The 22,220-nt window shown below is 39.7% G+C and overlaps 1 protein-coding gene across 8 annotated transcripts in view; it reads left to right on the plus strand.

Annotated features, from left to right (window-relative positions):
• Positions 1–22,220, plus strand: part of cntfr (ciliary neurotrophic factor receptor) — a 262,439-nt gene that overhangs the window by 97,627 nt on the left and 142,592 nt on the right. For 6 of the 8 annotated variants that reach the window (XM_046067328.1, XM_046067327.1, XM_046067324.1 and 3 more), the window contains one exon: positions 4,146–4,227. In XM_046067328.1, coding sequence (XP_045923284.1) covers positions 4,146–4,227 — 82 coding nt within the window. The other 2 variants (XM_046067329.1, XM_046067322.1) reach the window with 2 other exon arrangements.

Genomic DNA, 22,220 nt, shown 5'->3' on the forward strand with positions numbered 1-22,220 from the left:
AATATAGAAGAAGGGAAGAAGAAGAAGAAGAAGGGAATAAATTGAAGGGTCAGGGGAGGATGGATGGATGCATAAAGGGAGGAGGGTTTGTATTGAGTTTGTGTGATTGCAGCACTAACCGCCCCGTGGGCTGTCATTATGTGAGCGATCTGAAGCTGTCAGATTTCAAAACTGTATTGTTTGCTGATAGACGGGCTAAATACCCCCACAGTTTCAAGCAAGCGCACACATACACACTGGAGCGTTTGCACCCAGAGGATCCCAAATGCATGCAAACATGCCATTTGGATTTTGATGGGTAAACCAGCACTTGAAGAGCAGAGATGGGGATTGTGATGCTCTGACAAGGGATGCAATTTTAATTTCACCCCCTGTCACTCTCCTCAATATCTGCTCAGATGAAATACATATGAGCTGCCAATCACTCACGCATACAAATAGGCACACAAGCTCATGCACGCACACACACACACACACACACACACACACACACACACAAACACAGTCTATCACTCAGTCATATGCATGCATACAAACTTTCAGTGAATATTTCTATCTTTGGAAGTCACAGGTGGACATACACAAAGACTAATCTTTAATATAGTGGAAACTCCAATACACTCTTTCCTTTTATTAGAAAGCGGCTCTTGAATACCAGGAATTCAGATCCCAGTATTTACAGGAATTCTCATGCAAGTCTGCACTAGAGGAGTTTCACTCCTGTGTCATCCCACTCCCACAAAAGTGATCCTGTGCCGCCCCATCCCCGACTAAAAAAATCTGAAAATATATTCATATTTAAAATTCATATTTATATATCAAAAACTGACCTATGATTACAGTCCCCCCGCTCCCGTTACGTTTTTTTCTTGTCCCATTTTCTTGTAAAATTTACTCCCGTCCCGCCGTAATCCCTCAGGTGTCTGTGTCTTCATGTACCTGTGGCTAGGTCCTTAAGTCGGTGAAATGCCATTATTATGGCACAGGTCAGCTCTGTGAACAAAATGCATGTTAGGGTAAAGTGTGAATGAAGCAAAATCTGTAAACGCAAACTGTGCATTCAACAGGTGGGGCAGTGAGTGCAGAGGATAGGTCAAACATCACAAGGACACACTCATTTCTGCCATGCCTTGTAGTAGCAAGCCAAAATGGCTGCATTCAAGAGGTTTTCCCTGGTGTCACTGCACACAGTTAAAAAAAAATCTCAGGTCTAAAAATAAACTTAAGATTTTGACTCACAAGAAAACAGAATAAAATGTGCTGTAAAGTAAGAAAGAATATGAATTTGCTTATAATAATGCACGTGTCAATATAAAAAAAATACTACGTTTATTGTTTTGATGCTGTGTGTTTGCAGGGAAATGGAACATACTGGGTGAGGAATGCATTAACTGTATCCAAGATGACCAATGTTTCCAATACAGAAGTGCATTTCCCAGTTTACTTGTATAAGCGAAATATGCAGTGGCTCTCTGTAGGGAAATGGTAGTAGGGACCAGTTTGGGAAATGGTTGTGTTCTTGAGTGGCCAGATACAGACAAAAACAGCATTTCTTTTGATTTTTCATTGTCTTATTGTCTATTATCTACTTGGTGTTGTTTGACATTTAAAAAAAAATCACATTTATATAATTTGAAATGCTTATGATTTAATGAATGTATATATAAATCATTTTCATGTGAAAATGTATAATTTTCCAAACACAATTAGTTTTAGTTTTTCATCTTTACTGTCATCAGCTGTTTAAGTGTCAAAGCTTTTCTTTTTTTTACCCCATTAGTTTGGTCGTTCATGAAAACATACGTATTAACCTTATTGCCTTTTGAGGTTTTAGTCAGACTGTAAAAGCTTTTTCATGTTCTTGAACATTGCTCAGAAGTACTTGCAGATATGTTTGTCTCTTTCTGAGAAGCTTAGACACGGCGTAGTGGTGTTCATGTAACAAAGAGAGACAGAAGGAGTGAAGGATATAACATGAGGGAGGGCAAATGGAAAGCCAGTAAAAACGACAGAGTGAAATGGTAAAAGTAGAGTGGGAAAGAGTAGAAGGAGTAAGAGAGAAAACAAAACCCAAGAGGTAATGGGAGATGACAATGGTTTGCAACAGCTGGAGTCTTGCATCAAAACAACAAGGAAATTCACTTTCCTCTCCTTGCCTCTTAGTTAAAGCGCTCTGTTCTCTGTTCTCCACATGCAGACATACTCACTGCAAGTCTCAGCAGCAAGCAGACCCTGAGACACCCTTTGTCTGTAAGAGAGACAACTATCTCTCTGAACAGTGGAGAGGAGACGGAGGAGTAGCCCAGAGAGAGAAGAGGAGGTGCAGGGAGAGAAAAGAGAGGGGCCACATTTTAATAGGAGGATCTGGGTTCAAGCCTCCTTGCTGGCAGGTGTCCTTGAACACACTGATGAATCCCTATGAGCTCCAGTGGTGTAGCTAAGTTGTAGCTGGCCCTGACCTCTGACCTTTTCCCTCCTAGCAGTTTCACAATAGGGATTCTCTCTAAAGCTGATTAATGAAGACGAATCTTGTGTGTTTAAGCCGTGCAAAAAAAGAAATGTAAACATTTTAAGGGAAGCTGCATGAGGGAACAATTTTGTGGTGCAATAGCCGTGTGCCATTGAGACTGAAACCAAAATATGTGCTCACGAGCTGTATCTGGCAACCTGTACTATCGCCGGAGATGTGACACAAATGTACAGGGTAGTTTTTAAAAAATGTGGGTTGTCCTTTTATCACTTATGTTCATTTACTTTTTAAGGAAATGTTTGATATTTTGGCAAACACGCTTCTTCGCTTTATCGCTTTAAATATGAAGCTTACTGCTGGATGCCGGCCAGGAGGTGTGCCCAATAACCGCCAATAAAAAGCTGTTTGTCGTTTTAACGCTGAACTTGAACAAACATGTTGATTAAAGCGGTTTCCTCCTGTCTCCAGTCGTTCCGCTAAGCTAATGGTGCATTCCATTTGACATGGGAAGTCGGCATTTTTCAAATTCAAAGTCGGAAATTTCAAAGGGAACGCCCCCTCAAGTTGGATTTCTGACTTGGAAAGTCTGGAGAACCCCACTACCCCGACTTTGTGATCCAAGATGGCTGCTCTGAGTATCAACAGTTAGTGAAAGCTGTAGTTCATACTGTTTATTACTTCTGTGTACTTGTGGCTCATATAAACTTTCGCACACAGAGGGCTGTCCAAGTATGAGTAGATACCGCACAATGCGCTTTTTTTATCTACCAGCGTAACAGTGGCTAACCTGTCTAGTTGTAAACAAAGACTGGCCAAGCATGGTTTTCCGACTTGTAACTGGAACGCCGTTAACTCAGTGTGACGTCATTCCCAGCTCCGACCTCTGACTTTCGAGGTAAATGGAACACACCAAGTTAGCTGGCTGCTGGCATTAGCTTCATATTTACCTCCAAGACAAGAGAATGAATCAACTTTCTCATCTCGGCAAGAAAGCCAGTATTTCCCAAAATATGGAACTTTTCCTTCAACAAACAAGGTAGTTTTCTTTTGGGCAGAGTGCTGACATTTACTGTATATCTATCTTCTCAAGTCACTCTCCGAAAGAAAGCAAACTGCAAAATCTAAAAGCAAAGTCCTTAAACGTTAAACAGGTTGTAAATGTTTTATGGGAGACAACAATGAGGTGAGAGGATTGGCCATGACGTATTGTTGTTTTACATGAAAACCTGTGTGTGTGTTTGTTTATGGTGCTCTATACCTTTAAGAGCTGCTGGCCATAGCCCATCCCAGAGAGGATGGGCCCATTAGGCTGATGAACAGAAAGAAAGGGAGAGAGACAAGGAGGTTATACAGCCAAAAGGACAACAACAGTGAGAGAAGTAAAGTAAGGAATTCCATTTGAATTACAGGAGTTTGACGAGTAGGAAGGAAACAGCGAAGGATAGAGAAAAGGCCACTCAAGGGACCACAATAGTGAAATGAGATAAAGAGACACTGAGAGATACAGGGAGAGGACAGGAAGCAGCTATCTCTCCATCTCTTACACGGTGTTGTTGGAGGCGTCTATGGGTCTGTCAGTCAATCAGGACGACAGGCGGACACACTCCCTCGCCGGCTCTCTTGCCTCTCACGCACACTCACGCTGATGACTACTGTGCTCTGTGTGTGTCTACAGATGGCAAACCTTGTGACATCGCTGTGCTGTGTAGTTCTGGCCGCGGTGGTGGTGGCCTACGCTCAGAGACGCAGTCAGCTTGGTGAGTATGCATTTTTATCTTGTTCTTCATTACACTGTACCTCTTCTCTGCCTGAATGCCTACGCAGATTCTTTTTGTTTTATCTCGTCTGGTCATCCTTAGTGTGCTCTTCCCGATTCTCAAAAAGTAAATACGGTTTGACTCTCACTTCTCTTCCTCTCAACTTTCCTGTACTCCACACTGTACTCTCTACTGTGCTCGACTTTTTTCAACCTCTCTCAACTCTGTCCTACTCTACTTACGTGATCAAGTTGTGTTTTTTTCTCCTGTAATTGCCTTCTGCTTTTTTTGCATAAATTATTATTATTATATTATTTAGTTTTTGTTGATTTTATCGTGACATAGTCCACTGCTTGTGGAGGGTAAGATTTACTGAGCTACAGTAGCTGGTACTTGCCTGTGTGGTCAAAGGTGCAGCAGAAAACATGGAGATGTACCTGTGAGAAAGCTTACTGTAGGTGGAATTCACTTTTCCTCACTCACTCTCAAACAGAGAAATAATAACTGACTAAGGGGCGTGTACTACAAAGTAGTATTTGAGGTAACGAGCGAGGTAACTTCAGGTTTAATTTTGGGTTTTCAGTCCTACATGATTGAGATACAGTCTTTCCACTGCTATTTGAGCACTTTTTGTTTTGGCATTTTTCATTTTGTTGCTTTATGAAGTTATTTTAGAACAATGTTTGGAACATTTTTGAGGATGTAAAATAAATGAATCAGATTTTTGAGGTGACGAGAAATTCTTACTCACCATAAGAATGCATCTAAGCAACACATTCATTTAATGGAGTGCACAAATGTAATTATAGTCACATCACACATAAATAATCTAATGATGAGGCAGTGATATTATAAGACTGTTAACTTATGTATTCACACAGTGATGATTTTCTGTCTGTGTGGCAGCTGTGTTGCTTTTAGCCTTGATTATGTGTTTAACTTCTTCGTAGACTTGTCCATGTTTGCAACTGGCCATATTCTGCAAACACTGCCCCTTTTATGTGAACGTGCTCATGGCTGCATTGGGAAACCCTAGGTTGACTTACTGAGTTGATAGCCAGCATTGTGTGACTGCTTAGCCTGACCGTGATTGACGTTATTGAATGTGCTTCATAGGTCCCAAATCAGCTTGCCATGCCTCACTGCATGGTGTTAATATTTTGGCCACATTACCAAGGCTACCTCCCTAACAAATAAGGGCTCAACAAAGAAGCCAGTCAGGTCAACTGATGATCATGAGCATTTTTCAAATGATTTGTGTACTGACGTTTTGAGGGAGAAGAGAGAAGCTGAAAAGAGTTCATGTAAAATACAGAACCATAAATTAGACCGTGTGTGTAAATGGTGTGTGTGTGTGTGTGTGTGTGTGTGTGTGTGTGTATGTGTGTTAAACAATTTTTCCCTTGACTTTAAGTGAAGAGTGGCCTTGGCTTATTAACCAGTGAAGTTGGGCTATTTAAGTCAGGTGACCCAAAGAAAGAGTCTAAGGAAGTCGATAAGTCCCCTGTGACGCACATCGCTATGTCACGAGGGTCATACACACACACGCGCACACGTGCACACACACACACATAAACAGAGCAGAAATGTCTTGGGAAATAGGAATGTTGAAGTGAAATCGAGAGATAGAAAGAAAAAAACCCCATAAAAGTGGCTGAAGACTGGAAGAAACTGAGAAAATAGAGAAACGGCGGATGGCAAATGGAAACAGACAGATTGAGAATGAAAGCGTGCAGGATAAAGCGTTGAGAAAATGAGAGCTGTGCCGCAAACAATTCAGTATGTGTAGAAGATGGAAACCCTACCTTTTCTTCAAACTGTGTCCTCAAATAATTGTAAGTTTACTTCAGTAGCGGCTGTTAGCTATGATGGGATCTGATGTCCTTATTTTACTTGAATACAACTTAATTTATTTAAAAAGTCACTGAAAGTCAAGTTAAACTTATTACAGCAAACAGCCTTCACTGTATGTATTTACAAGATTTCTTTCAGTGTAGGATTTATCTTTTTTCTACTGATCAATCTATTTTTACTGTTTGCGCTGTTCCAAAAAGCAGAAAGAAAGTAAAGTGGTGAGAGCAAGCAAAGGTGAAAGGGGAACACTTATAGGAATAACAGATATGGACAGAGGGAGGAATGAATAACTTGAATAGAAGAAAGAGAGCTGTCAGTTCTGTCTTTGGGAAGTAGTGTGTGTGTGTAGCTGTTTTATCGCTTGCTTATGTTTTTTGTACTACATAGAATAAGCTGGCACATGCATGCACACACACAACTAATAGTATTACCAGTATGTACATATGCACCCAAAATCTTGCACACACACACACACACACACACACTCAGACAGAGACACACATAGGTCTGTCTGTCTGTCTTGGAAAGAGTCTTGTTTCTCTGACAAATTGCTAGCAAGTTTGATTGACAGGATTCCCTGGGGTATGCCCCACTTGGAAGAGTGTGTGTTACACACACAGAGTAATGCATGTGCACACACACATACACAGTCAGACCTTACAAGAGAGTTCAATCCTGTCGATCCATCTGTACTGACTCAGTTTGTATAAAATGCACATAAAGAGGAAAACACACACCGTCATTGTGTGTACTTGTGTGTACTGTGTGTGTGTGTGTGTGTGTGTGTGTGTACTTGTGTGTATAGGAAATCCATTTGAGATTTCATAATTAATGACAGCAGTGTACTGCCGAATAAAGACAATGCGAAACACTGCTAGAAAACATCCACAGACTGAGTGTAACAAACAGATACAAGCCCCACATGTCTGGAAGGAGGAAAGATGGAAAGTGAAAAAGAGAGACAGACAAGGGAGAGAGAGACACAGAGACTGATGGACAGACAGGGAGTGATACAGGGTTGAATGCATATCAGGAAAGCTGGTGGGTCCAATAAATGTTGGCCACATTCCATGCTTTCATTCAATTATTCATTTAAAGATTAAAAAAGGCAAACATTGTGAATTCAGCAGAATTGCAGCTTGCGCTTCCTGTGAACATAAGGCTCAGGAAAATAAACACGTAAGAGGAATTTTTTCCTCATTTCTCGTTTTCCCATTTTGATTCTTTTACTTCTACAAAGTTTGTTTGAAAAGCAGAACGGAAACAAATAAATTCATTTACTACATGAATGAATTACCATTAATTATAAAAATACAACAAAATCACAAAATAACATTGGTTACAAAACGCTTATAGTGAAGGGATTTGAACAGTAATTTGTTATTATCAATACTCTTACTGGTTGTTTTGGACCAGACCAGTTGTGATGGACCAGACATCCTTGTAAAATAAATACATTTTTCATTAATAAAGAATGGTTTTTTTTTTGGTTTTTTTTTTTAAAGAATTGATTCATATTTTAAATATAAGTGAGTATTATTTCTAGAGCAGCAACAGCAATGTCATTATATAAACTCAATAATATCTTACTGGAAACAAATCTAAAATGTCAGGAAAATAAATCCTATTCCTGTCATCACAATACTGAGTGAAGTTTAGCAAGAGTGAAATCGAGTAGAATGTTACCTTCACTTGGCATGGTTCACTATCTCCACCATGGCCTCTCTGCTCTGCTGTCTGCTGTGTGTGTGTGTGTGTGTGTGTGTGTGTGTGTGCGCGTGTGTGGGAGCTCAGCCCTGCCGTCACTCAAGAGCACACAGAGAAGCTAGCGCAACCATAAATTACAGCAAAACGTGGCAGAGAACTAAGATGCTGCAAGAAAACACTTTTGTGTAACACAATTGTTAAAATGGCAGGGAAAACCATGACAAATGTCACTATATGTAATTCCAAGTTTATTGGCACCAGTGTTGCAACATTTCTTCAGCAGCAAGACTTAACAGCAACTGTATTTTTCCAAAAATGAGGAAGGTTCATTGAATGTGCCATTTCCATTCAGCTTTTGTAACATGATTCATGTTGACTCAAATAAAAAACTCCGAGAAGGAAGCCCTGGCAACGGAAATGACAGTCCCTTAATGAAACATCACTTGAAACAACAGAGGAAAACGAAAATAATTGAAAGGTGTAAACCCGCAGCGAGAAAGGGAGTGAGACTCAGAGGTCATGCCAATTACACTTCCTCGAATGTGAATTTGATTTTTGATTGCAAGCGAAAAATAGACGATGAGATGGTTAGAGGGGGGCGGGAACGATATTGGGTGAGTGGAAAAGACAAAAGACTTGTATGGGGAAAGACATGAGAGAATACAGAACAGATGACAAACAAAGAGACGAGAGTGAGATGGGGGCAATGCTGTTAACAGTCAGTTATTCAGACAGTTATTTTACGGTATAGTACTTATACGCATATACACATGCAATAACCGTTATCCATGTGAAGAAGTAAAGCATTACTTTATCCTCAGAATAAACTTCAATGCTAACATCACCAACAGCAAAGAGTGCGACTGTCAACATGGATTTTCTAGATATATTTACAGGTTTTAGCATCTGTGTTAACTGTGAAGTACTTCCCTGCTGTGCTTTAGCAACATGCTGAATGTCAAATACGACCAGACGTGCTGCGTTGCTCTGCCGATCATGACCTCTGAAATTTACGGCCGTTGAGTAGGAGGACGAGGAGAGAATCATCCCTTCAAGAATCAATATCATTATTTTTATTCATAAGATTTTGATAGAAAGCAGATTGTGCTGCCAGCAGAACAAGAGTTCATGAAAATTACAACATGGTTTTAATGCAAGCCCATAGGCAGTGTGGCATGGTGACGAGGTGAGCAGCATCAGTATTTGCAAGGTGTTAGACCTCAAGTAAACAAAATAAATCACAATATTTGACATTGAATTAACAAGAAGACCAAGTCAGCTCTAATAGCCTATATACTCTTTACTGTTTTTCAACATCATTTTAGCTCTTTATCAAAAATGTTTGCGAAAGCTGTATCTGTTACACAACACTGCTTTTATAGCTTGTTTAAACTGTAATTAAAGAATTCAATTGTAAACAAAATATTTAATTCAAGGTTAAATGGGTAAGCATGTGCAATTACAAATTGTATAGCTGTCCTTCAAAGCAATGACGTAAAAATACGATAAACCCTATAATAAAAGACTCCGACTGTCCTTGGGTCCCTTTTGGATCAGGTCATTTTGCACGTCGGTTTGAAGTAGGTTCTTCACTGGTCCAAGATCTCTAAAGTACATTTGCACTCACAGCCAGTTGAACTATTAGAAAATCAGGCAACCAATCTCCAAATATGAGGTGAGTACGTTATTTGGTACTTTGGTAAGAAAGACAGGTACATGGGCTATAAAAAAAGAGAACACCAGCGTCAGATGCAGTTCAAACCTGGATTTTCAAATGAAACAAAACACATTACTCATGGCTGCCCCAGATGTCTCTGTTTCTCCCAGATTATTCTATTCCAGCGCTGATACAATCACTCACATTACGTAGCCTACAAAGTGAATCCTCTCATGCACCGAAGAACCTGAAGATTGATCACATACAAGGCTAAAATGAGCCTTATATTCCTTCACTATTTGTCTTAATCTCATTTTGTATCTCTCTGCATCTTTAACAGTCTCGCTCTGTTTTCCCTGATTGCTTCTTCATCCTTCTCTCTGTAGGTTTTTCATTTTAATTCTGAGATATACCTGAAAGTCCCTAAAGAAAGCAATATAATGTCACTAATAGGGAGTCTTAGACAGTAAATACTAAGAATAAGCGCAACAAGAATACCAATGAGCAAAGTACAAGAGCAATCAGTACTGAAGGAGAACAAAAGAAATAAAGAAAATTAACACAGAATGAAGAAAATATGGTGCAATTAAGGTAGTGTACTTTGTGAGTTTTTTAATGGCAGCAGCAGTGCACCTACATGTACTCCCCCCTAACACTGTCTCTGCCTTATAATGCGTGTGAGACAGAGTGTGTGTGTGTGTGTGAGAATGTAGTGACATCATGCTATTGACTGAGAGAACCTGTTATTTATGGGAGCCCATATCCTGATTGAGAGACAAATGTTTCCACTCATAATCATTTCCTTCCATCTCTCCCTCTCCCTGCCTCTACATCTTTATGCCTCTCTATTTTCCCCTCCCTCCTCCTCCTCTCCTTCTCACCCAGTACTTTGTCCTCTTCCTCCACTTGACTTTCCATATCATCCACACTTGTCGCCCGCTCGCTTTTCCTTCATATCTACCATTCCTCTCCTCTTTCCTTGTCCCTCTAATTTCTATTACTCCCTCTGTCCGGATCCTTTTCCCCTTCAGTCCGTCCCTGTCTCCATCTCCTCCTCTCCCATCCTTCAATCCATCACCCGAGTGGTCAACAGCAGATTTATCGGCCGTGACATCATTTGCCAAAATGTTTTTATGTGTATCATCTCAGCCCCTTGCTGAGCTTCTTTACCTCACACTGATTCCATCTAATTACTATGGACAGAGGGGCGAGAGGGGAAGAGAGACAGAGATCAGGAAACAGAACTGCAGAGGGAAAGGGAGCAAATGAGAGACAGCAGGAGAGTAGGAGGTTAACTCTCTCACTAATTCCATGGTATTACAGCTGTCAAAGCTGTATTTATTTCTTGAGCATTTGACACGTGCCGCTATGGCTTTCCAACATGCCCGGGCGTACGCTTTGCTACACTGCGGCCTTATTTATCCACACCCTTGTGAATGGATCATGTTAAATATTCAAATTAAATTAATACTTGCAAATTTTTAACCCCTCAACATCAGGCATGACAGCCAAGTCTAATCTAATTCACGTGCATGTGCAGATGCTCATAAAGGCAGATGTAATTAGCAATAGCTACAGCACTCCAAAAGCAAGACGGAAAATGTTTATTATATTTATGTAATTAGACATATCTTTATAATGAACAATTTTTTATCTATTTGGGTAATCATTTATCTTTCCGCTCATTAAACCCCAAAAAATGTCAATAATGTAAGTATTCTTTTCTGTAGTTTACAGTCTAAATGCAAATGTAGGATATCATGTAGTGATGGGAAGTACTGTTAATGCAACAACTTTGTCGTAATTGTGCAGCTTTATCATGTACTTTCTCTTGTAGAACATTGCAATTGCAAGGCAACAATTGCAAAGTGGCCTCCCATTCTGCTCAGTCGAGGGGAGTTTTCATTATGGTTTGATGTTCAGGTGATTTTCACAGAAAGAAATAGAAAAAAAGAGGTGCAAAGACATAATACATTACTATGTATATTCACAAGGCCTAACTAGCCATAATTATAGAGTAAGAAAAGTAAATGCAAGTAAGACGTCATTGGGTTTTGCTGATAACACAATGAGAGGTGTTGGACTATAAACTCCCCCCTTCTCATAACACGCTGGCCAAACTAAAAGGCCTTATATGATGAAAGCACCTGAAACATCAGCTGTTTGTGATTTGTGTACCTCTGCACTTTTAGAAGTATAAAAGAAAAATCTAGACAACTAAATGTGATCAATTATTCATGGGATTTAACCGCTCTCTGATGTGTCATCAGAGAAGACAGACAGCTGCTGTAAGTAAACAAGCACAAAGATTGATTTCTGTGTGTAGTGCATCTGTTTGTATGTCTTGTATGTGTAAGCCATGTATGTGCCGGCAGATCGCACTCATTATCCTGAGTAGCACTCAGTGTAATCAGTGTTCGCTGTTTGGCATAACTTATTTTAAATTCAAGATGGAGCTCAACCAATTGATTGACTGACTGGATTGGCAGATGGATTACAGTCATACTGACTGCATGACTGGCAGCAAGGGGAAGTAATGCTAATCCCATTCAGGCATGGCTTTGAAAATACAAGAAAATAGGACAACAAGATTTTCTACCAAAAAGAAGACAAAAGATGCAAAAACAAAAAAGCAGCACAAACGCGGCAAAATTACAAGTGAAAGCAAAATACTCCCATTTATCCCATTTATCACAGAATAAAAATTGTCTTCAAATGCAAATACCCTGAGCTTTGTATAGTTTGTATTATTTGTACAGTATTTGAGACTCAAATAATTGTAAGGAAGGAAATAATCTAGTAACTGTCCCTGTATTTATATGTTGTAAGTGTGATCACTAGCTAAAGTAATTCTATTATGGAAAACCTTACCCTTGATACCCCTGGCTAGTTGATTCCCTAGCTGGCCTGCTGATTAGATGGTCGGCTGTCTTGATGGCTGACAAACTGTTCAGTTAACTGACTGGCTGACGGATTCTTGTTGGTTAGCACAACGTAACAGTATTGCATCCCTTCTGGAGGACCTGCAGGCTTGGCAGATTGAAGACTGAGTGACTACTTGGCCGACTGAGTGCCTGTCTGATTGTAGAGTCACTTAGAAGATACAGCAGCTGATAGAGTGGTTAATTGACACTGATATGGAGGTTATGCTGTTACCTTTTGATTGGCTGGCTAGATTACAGTACTGGGTGTTTAACTGTTGGTTGGACTAGATATATTTGAAAAGGGGAAAAATAATGATAGTTTACATCTGGGTGCTAATGCAATACACTGAAAGTGGCACGTAGAGAAAGAAAGCGAGAGAGGAAGATGTTGCAATAACAGATGATAGAGAGAGAAAGAGGGACTTGGAGCTTTATTAAAAGAGAAAGGGAGATAGAGTATCAAAACATTCTTAGTTAAAAAAGGAACAAATACTGAAATGTAGAGAAAAGAGAAACTGTCTCTAAAATCATAGTTTGCGAGTTTGTGTTTACATGGATTGGTATGTGTGTGCCAGCACACATAAACACGATCTTCCTAAGTGCATTTCTGTTGCAAGTACTCATATTAAGGCTGTTTATTGGATACTTTTTGCTGGTTTGGTAAACACTCAAATATTTGCATATTGTAAAACTTCAATTAGTAGCCGGGGCTTTTATTTGCTTCATTCAATGAACTCATTTTGGACAGGCATTTAATTCCTTTTGCACAATATCTTGCTCAGCAAAGATAGGAAATAGGCTGCTGTCAAATTGGTTATTTAAACCAGTGTGAATATTACTACAGTAACAATATCACAGTCACAAATTATTCAATTTATCTAGGCTAACCTTTAATCTAGGTAAACATAGGTTTTTCACCTTGGATTAATTTTTTATGAAAAAAACATTTTGATTTTTTTGATATTCCTAAAGGAATACAAATAAATGAAGAATGATTACGTATTCTGACTTGATGGCCGCTTCAAAGGTAAGAGAGTCACCACTTATTTCATTCCTCTTGTTTACCATATTGTGCCAGTAAATCTAAATGAATTTTACTTTGTTACTCTACCTAAATAAACTGAAACATTGAGTTGTGGAGAATCTAACCTTGGTTGACAAAGGTTTAAACATTTATATTTGTATGCACGATCTAAGCAGCTTAGAACTATCTCAAGCAGGTGACCCGATGGGCTTCAGACCTGGCATCTAATTGAGACCTGCGTTATTTGTCAAAATTTGTAGCCACACCAGGCCAGTAAATGGGACAGGCATCTAATTGGACTAGGATTTCAATTGAAGTTTTATGGTAACTCTCTACTTGTCACGCTACAATGTAGCGTGACATATATCTATTAGCTAGTCAGTCAGTTTAGCACAAATGCTAGCCTGATTTTACCAGCTTAGCTTATGTTAGGTTGCTATAGCTACTTTTTTACAACCTGCTTGTTTTCACAGGATGTTATATGTCAGTCATTTTATTTTTTGGCAACTCTTCCAACTACGGAGTGTAAAATAAGCTGTGAAAATTAGGCTAACATTAGTAACTTTACTACAAGGTTATCTAAGTCGCTGTGGTGATTATAAAAATGACCAAAAATATGTACAAAGTTAACTGTGAAAAGTGAAGTAACTAACTTGTAGCTGTAACTGTAGAGTTGACAGGAAAAAGGTGTGCAGTCCGTAAAACAGATACGTCACACTACATTGTAAAAGTAGACAATATGCAAGACCAAAACTGTAACACACAGACCTGTAAAATGAGCTGAACATTAACATAACATTTAGCCTGTGAGATTATTTAACTAGAGAAAACTGGTGGTCTTTTTGATTAGCAAAAATATGCAGTCCACTTGTGATGAGCAAATTTAGAGCTACAGAAAGCAAATACGGGTATTTTATCAACCTGAAACTGGATCCAATGCGGAAGTGGCTTTTGAAACCATCCTTAATAAGGGTGCCCCCGTTGCACACAAGGAAACGTGATCCCCCATTTTGTCAATCAGCCTGTGTTTTCTCTCCTAAAAGTTTGTAATACATCATGAAATTGAGACAAAATGTGAGATATGAGAAAACAAATATCCGTGGAATCCACTTTTGTTTAGTGCTGAATGGTCTGTAATTGGTCCAGTATATACGCAGGGTTCCCGACTGTCTGATAACATCTGTCTGGAAATGGACCATTTCCAACCAATCACGGCCCTTTATGCTAAGATATGAAATCTCAGAATCTCACTGTCTGGGCCAGAACGTTGGCGTGTGTTTGCGCCGCGAGTGCGCATATGTGTGTTTATGTCCTGTCCAGCTCCTTTAACTCATTAATTTTTTAAAAGGGATTCCCAGTAAAGCTTTGATCAAGGCTCTCTCTCTCTCTCTCTCTCTCTCTCTCTGATGGCTCCTTCCCAAAAGTCTGAACCAGTTAAAAGCACTGTACATTCACACTGAAGTTTCAGCTTGTTCCATCGCTCACAAAACCTTTAAATAAGCATTGAAGCTGAATAAGAATAACACATTTTGATCTGCAACTCTTCACAAAATATAGTAGATGATACCCATTAACGCTGTACATTTTATCACTATGATTTCTTCTTCCTGACCCTGGTGTATTGACTTAAGAGACAGCTGTGGTGCTGAAGAGATGGAAGGAAGACTCCAAGGGTTTGTTTACCGGCACGGCTCGCTGTTAATCTGGATGATTGTTTTTATCAAGGACTTTGCAATGCGCTCTCTTTTTTGAGTTAGGTAGATTGGTCTAATTTGGTGCAGACCTATTCTTTCTCAGACAGAGGGATAGCCCAAACATCTCCCTAAACTACATGGATATAAGTTTATTCAGCACTGTAAACAAATCATACACTCTCATCTTCAGTGAGAGAGTAATGACCATCTTCAAGAAAGGAGGATAATAATTTGACTAGTTGTTTGAGCACACAAATTCAAAAAAAAAGTAGTGTGTGACCGACCCTGACCTCTGACTTCTCATGTATAGCAGGACAGCTACTCATGACCCCCTCAAAGGCCAAGAGAATGCAGGATCTTGATCCCACACAAATCCCCCACATTCTCATTTTATCCGAGTTCTTCGTATACAGCCCTCCTCAATTGAAAAGGAGCACGATATGGAAGATCTGCATAAGAACGCGAATGACAACAACAGGTTTTCTCCGCTGTCTTCTCACTGCCCTCCACGCTACTTGTTTTTCTGTCCTCCTACCTCCCTACCTCTCTTACAATCACTTTCCTTAACAACAGGCAAAAAACAACTACCTTGATCTCTGACGCTCATCATCGCAGAGCTCCTTTCCTCCCTTTCTTTCCTTTTTCTCTGACTTTCTCCCTGCCTGCACATCTCTCTTTCATACTCACTCTTCAGATGAACGTTGAGACAGGGCGAGGAGGATGCGGAGGTGAAACTGCTTTGAGTAGCACTGTACTGCGTCAGCCACCGCATGCACTCTCACCTTTGCTTGCGGAATTCATTAAAATCCGAATTAAAAAGCCGAATGTTTTGAGTGTGCTGGGGTGTGTGTGTTGCCTAATGTGAGTCATTAATGGAAGTGTATTCTAATGAGGCTTACAGCAGGTCAGAGCCAGCCAGTGTTTAATGACAAATAAATAGTGAACAGAGTGGTGCAGCGGCTTTAGGGTCAGGCATCATTTAGCATTTTGAAGATGGAACAATAAATGGAACAATAAATTTGGTTACTGAAAGTTTTATTGTCAGTCAGAGTCATGAACACACACATACACGTACAAGCATATAAATGCACACGTATGTTAAATGGTAAATGAACTGTACTTGTATAGCTCCCTTCCAGTCTTCCGACCATACAGTACATTCACCCATTCAAACACAGTCATACACTGATGGCATTTGCTCCACAGAAACAGAAACTGACATTCACACACATTCTCATGCCCATGGCACAGCCATCAGGAGCAATTTGGGGTACAGTATCTTGCCCAAGGATACTTAAACATGCAGACTGGAGGAGCCGGAGATCATCTCGCTCTACCTCCGTATGTGGCCCCTTAAATATACAGCAGTGCTTCCGTTACATACTAACTGAGAAATCTTACTTAAAGGATGTGTATGACGCTTCACTGTAGTTCCTCGGGCAAGTTTGCGAGTCTGTTTCTTGACCTCAATTAAGTGGCTGTTGAAGCTAACTCCTCATAATCCCATCAAGAATTTTTTAACCACCGATTTACTGACCTGACTCCCTATTGTATGTGTGGGGGTTAACAGATATGTTACTTCCGACATACAGGTGCTTCTCTTCCTCCTGCTTGTTCCATAAGTGCCAGTGATCAATTGTGGGTGAGAGGCTGTGAATATGAACGTGTCTGGATGAGCGTAAGCTCTGCCGTGTGTGCGTGTGTAGCATTTATGTGTGTGAGTGTGTGGGTCGTAATGCCCTGATTAACTTTCCACTTCCCTGTTGCGCAGCTAACGAGTGTGTGTCTAAAGGTTTGCATCGTGTGAGTATATTAGTAGCACGGGGAAATAGAAGTATAGGTAAATATTTGGGGAGATTAGGAATTTTATGTTTCAAGTTATTAACCCTACTGTGGAGGAAGCGGCAACATACTACGGTTGGCTCTAAGGTGTAGCTGTATTTTCAGTTGGTGCACCATACAAATAGAAACCTGAGCATGTTTGCTTCCCATACTTCTGTGACTTATCATATTCACCCATCTGTTGTATACAGTATCATCTTTGTTTATAAAGTTTGTTTTGTGAGTAGGATAAAGGAAACTAACCACTTACAACCATGTGTGGTAAAATGATAAATAGATCTGCCTTGTTCATTCTACTGTACTATACTATCACACTCTGTGAAAGGCCTGCTGAATATACAGTACATAGTGATATATTTTTTGATGGTTTATTTATACACAATTTATTGTTTTGCTCCTTTGCATTCACGGTGCAGTTAATCTTAAATGTAATCCGATAGCTACATTTTTAAATGTAAAAAAAAAGCTTATGAGGGGACCTCTTTTGTGAATGACAAAAAGAAATATAGCTTTACTCTTTTCTTTATAAATCCTGCTGTATAAATACTGCTTATGAGGGGTTTAAATGGTCCAAAATAGCTGTTATTTCTTTTTTAGATGAAATAAGAAAACAAAATCCTACACCCCTGGTACTATATTCAAGAGAGGACGCTAAAGCGGAGTCGATATTGGAAACAAAAGAACTTTCAAAGAAATCAACTTAACAAATCCATTTATTTTAGTCATTAAAAACGACATTTCATTTGTAGATGAACAGAATGTCCCCTCAGCTAAATTGAGTGACCATTTGCAAGATAGATTTTCTGTTTCCAGAGCCATTTTGTTGATTCCAACCCATTAAATCTCAAGTTGTGTTTTCTTGTGCCATTAAAATCACTGAGCCCCCACTAGTTCCCCCAATTCTTCCTGATAGACTGTTCAATAAGTTAATGTTGCCAGGAACCTAACGTAATTCCAGCCAGTATGAGCAGAGTTTTTGGCTAATGTTGCTTTGCAATAAAACTTTGTTCCAAGGCATTGGAACCGAATCACCAGAGGCTTAAAAGGGGTCTCGGACCCCTCAATGGTGCAACACTTCTAAATATACACATTTAATTTGATCTATTGTGAACAGAAAGGCCTCAGTGTGACGGATTGTGGGGAGAAGGTAGAAGGGTGGCACGGGGGAAAGATTGCCATTTATCACATTGAACTTCAATTTAATTTAATTCAGCTCAACTTTATTGTAATTCCTCTCAGTTTAAGTCACTCCGCTTAACTCAAGTGCACAGAGAAACAAGATCAAACTATGAGCTCCATGATGCAAGTGAGAGTGGAATGAAAGCAGAAAAATAAATGCCATGAAACTGGAAAAGAAGACAAAACAATGAAACCTAATATCCACAGTAGTGTGAAAGTAACTGGTGCATAGGATTTAATAATAACAGTAATACCACATCCAGGACGTAGCTATTAGGGGGGTGGTGAATAAATACAATGTAGATGTTGCATTTAATCCAAACAATACTTATAACAATAGATACATATTTGCAGTGCAAACTGATAATGTGTATGACAGATTAATGCTGAAGGAAACTTATTTGACATTTAAAAAGTAATGCTAAGAACAGGGACATTGACTGAAGCCTTTAGTCAGAGCTGTTATCCCATTTAATAACCTTCAGGCAAAGCTCTTCTGCCTCCCACACCAGCCAAATACGTTTATCACAAGTCATGTGTCCTTTTGAGGTAGGACACATGACTTTCAGCAAGGCAGTAAAACACTTACTGGCCACATCTTGGGATAGGAGCAGTCAATGACAAAAATAAATTAAATATAAAACATAAATGACTTAGCTGGAGTGGATTCTGTCTTTGATTGGTTTGAGGGCTTGTTTTCTGTCTGGTATGAAATATATGTTTAATTTATTGATTGATTTATTTTTTTGCTGTCTGAAATAAAGGTTTATCTTGTGCTGTCAGTTGGTGGTTGTGTCTCTGTCACTACTTATTCAGAAAGCTTTGTGAAAAGAGAATTTCTAGGTGTATGGCCACCTTGACTGAAGTTAAAAATAAAGGGGATAACGGGTGGGGGGGCACTACAACATTTCTGAAAAGGCTGTTTGTCCTTGTAGAGGAGAGACAACAAAAGAGAATAAAGAGTGAAACAGAGGAAAAGTGAGCGCACAAGTGTGTATGTCCGTGTTGTAAGAGTGCGTTTCTGTGCAAGCATGTGTGTTTGCGTATTCGTTGCCCGTGACATTGTGGAAGGACAGTCCAATCTTTCTCGGTTGTGATTTCCTGTGTAGGAATGGATACATACGGAAAACCATTCGCTCCACAAACCCTCATACTGTATTGTCTAGGGACAATAGCCTCTCTGCGCTCCTTTCAAATTCAAATTCCCGAAGCTTTCTTGTCCATCATGCTTACAAAACATTGACTATAGCTGAGAGATACTGAAAGTCCGCAGAGGCTTAAAGAATTGTGGCAGTGACAGGAACCTCTTTCTTCACATGAGAGAAAATATGCACACGCCAAAAAGCATACCAATGTACACACCATGCATACTTGATTTGTTTTCTAGAATTAGATTATCTATTGAGGAGCCTTTGAGTTACTGGATGAGGGGATTGCACTGCAGCTTTCTTGATACATAACCTTGTGCAAGACTGTGTTTGGGAATTTGTAGTCTTTGGAGCGCAGTCCAGCAGTAAGACAGAAATATTTTAGTTGTTGTCCTTCAGTGCACTTGTGATGTTTTGTGGAAATATGTTTGTCTAAAGGAGGAGTGGTTTACTACTTAATGAGATTTTGAACATGAAAGTAGACGCTGAGTTTTCAGGGGGTGTTTTTGCCTCCAGTTTTTTGGAAGTGGGGGCACGGTCTAATGCTTTGGGAGATTGTTCCATTGTTAACAGATAACAGGCTGGCTCTGTACAATAACCAGGTGCCTTTAAGCAAGACACAGAAGTCCAGCTTGCTCCATCATTGTCAGACATGCAACTGAGGTGCTGCCTAGGGAAACCGCATTACATAATCCACCAGGACTAAAAGGCCATTATGCAGCGTAATGTCCTGTCATAGTCTAGGTGACTAGCCAAGGGATTATGCTGAGGTTTCTCATTTACACACCTGCAACTGGGTAACATTGTCTCCAGAGTGTCAGGAATGTCTCACCAAAGCAAAGTGTGTGGATGTTATTACAGTGTCAGGGCAGGGAGCACCATTGATTACTGAGCAGGTACTGAAATACTGCACTTTAAAGTAAAAACAAACAAACAAACAAAAAAATACTCTCCCTACCCCTCTGGAGCCGTATTGGCCAACTGTACATCATCAGGCAGCACACCACCTGCAGCTCACGGGAAACTACATAATTTCTTCCTCCATTGCTCTCCCACAACCAGGATTTGGGGCTGCATAAAAGCAGCATTTAGCTACTCTGTGGATTTTCCTAGTTTTTGAATTTCCAAAATCACAAGACGATTATTGTGGATACACCCATGCACGCACTGAATCTCCAACCACAAGTTGTCACTGAGGTCCTTCTGAGTTGGGTTTCAGTAGATGACCTTACAGTAAATAGTGTATGTCCCTATGTTGGGAAGTGGGAACAGGGAATTTAGTCCACAACAGTTTATAGGTAATGTAATAAACTGTCCATTCCATATCTGGCCAGATTTGTTATCTTATTTACTTATTCTTTAATTTAAATTCTGATTAGAATCAAAACTTTTACATAATTTTCTAATAATAAATTTATGTTCTCGTGCTTAAGAGAAGAACATTTTACATTTGAGAAGTTTTGGCTTAATTTCTCAAAGTCAGGTCATTGGCAGTCAAATTAGGCATTGGCACAATTAACATTTTATAAACAACACACAACCATTAGATACTCGATGTGGCATTTAAAATTAAGAAAAAAAAACCCTGACACTAAGATTCAAGATAAAATTACTATGAGGTATTAGAAAACAAACACATAAAGTTGATGCAACATCTGATTTTAAACTCACACTGGCACACACTGTACAGTGAGTGTGTGTCTGGCATATTTCTTTAGCAGGATAACATGAGGTGTGATCTGTCAAATCGATAACACACCATATTTATCACAGCAGCTTACACACACACAACGTGCACACACACACATACCCATCAGGTAATCTTGTAGAGGTAGCATTAACCATATGGCTGAAGTTGTCTCTACCTCTTTCCTACAACCGTACAATCAGATACATTCACACACGGAGGAAAAACCTATATGTCAAGACGTACGGTACATGTACCGTGATGAAGCCAGGGCCGTTCCATCACTCACACACACTGCAGAGGTGTTTTTTTTAATCTTGTGTGTGTTTGTGTCACGCCAGAAGGGAACCACACAATTTTACAGTGCATATCTCAGTCCCCGCTACTGTTTTGCTCCTGCTTCTCACTCTGCTCTGCACACTTTCGGAAAGGTTAACCCTAATCCTAAACTAATAACAAGACAAACCCGTAGCATTGAATTGCTTTTGTAGCCAAACACAAAACCCAATTCACACGCATTTGGTGAAACATGTTTTTTCAGAATAACGCAGCAAGCAGAAATAATTGTTTCCTTGATATAACTGTATTATAATATTGTGTCACGTCTTGATTCAGCAAAGATAAATGAGATTTTAAGAGAAAGGAACAAAACTCCCTCTCCTCCACCCTTTTTCCCACATGCTTTCACATGCCCTATTGTTGTCCTTTGATGGAAGCTGCAGTTTCTATAGATGAAGCCCATGGCCTTAGTGAGAATGGTTAGGAGATTTAGGCTTCTTATCACTACTGGCCAGCATTGCTGAAATCCACCTTATGCAAGTGTCTAACAACCCTCGCAACCAAGCACACACACGCGCACAAGAACCCAAAGAGAACCAGTACATGATTGTAAAGAGAGCTTATGGCGTGATATTAACTTGGACTGAACACAAGCACTGTTGTCCTTGAAGACACATGTGTGCATCTGAAGTTGTGTATATGTTTTTGTACATAGAAGAACTGAACAAGAGCTGTATCTCAATCCGCACTCTTCCATACTTACACTTGCTATTTTGAGTGCACAAATGCATTCACGCTGACAATTATGGCAGTGCCCGGATGGTGTAGTCATGACAGTCAAAAAGTTGAGTGTGGCACTCTGGACACTTTTCACCATCAGTGGTTGCCATCTTGACTATATAGCAGAAGGCGGAGGCCCAAAACTTGCTACAGCAAGTTGCAATTGCACATGCACAAGTAAAAGCAAAACTATGTAAATTTTTATTCATTCAACTCAA

The sequence above is a fragment of the Micropterus dolomieu genome, linkage group LG13 (genome assembly GCF_021292245.1).
Source record: "Micropterus dolomieu isolate WLL.071019.BEF.003 ecotype Adirondacks linkage group LG13, ASM2129224v1, whole genome shotgun sequence".
NCBI classification, from domain to species: Eukaryota; Metazoa; Chordata; class Actinopteri; order Centrarchiformes; family Centrarchidae; genus Micropterus; species Micropterus dolomieu.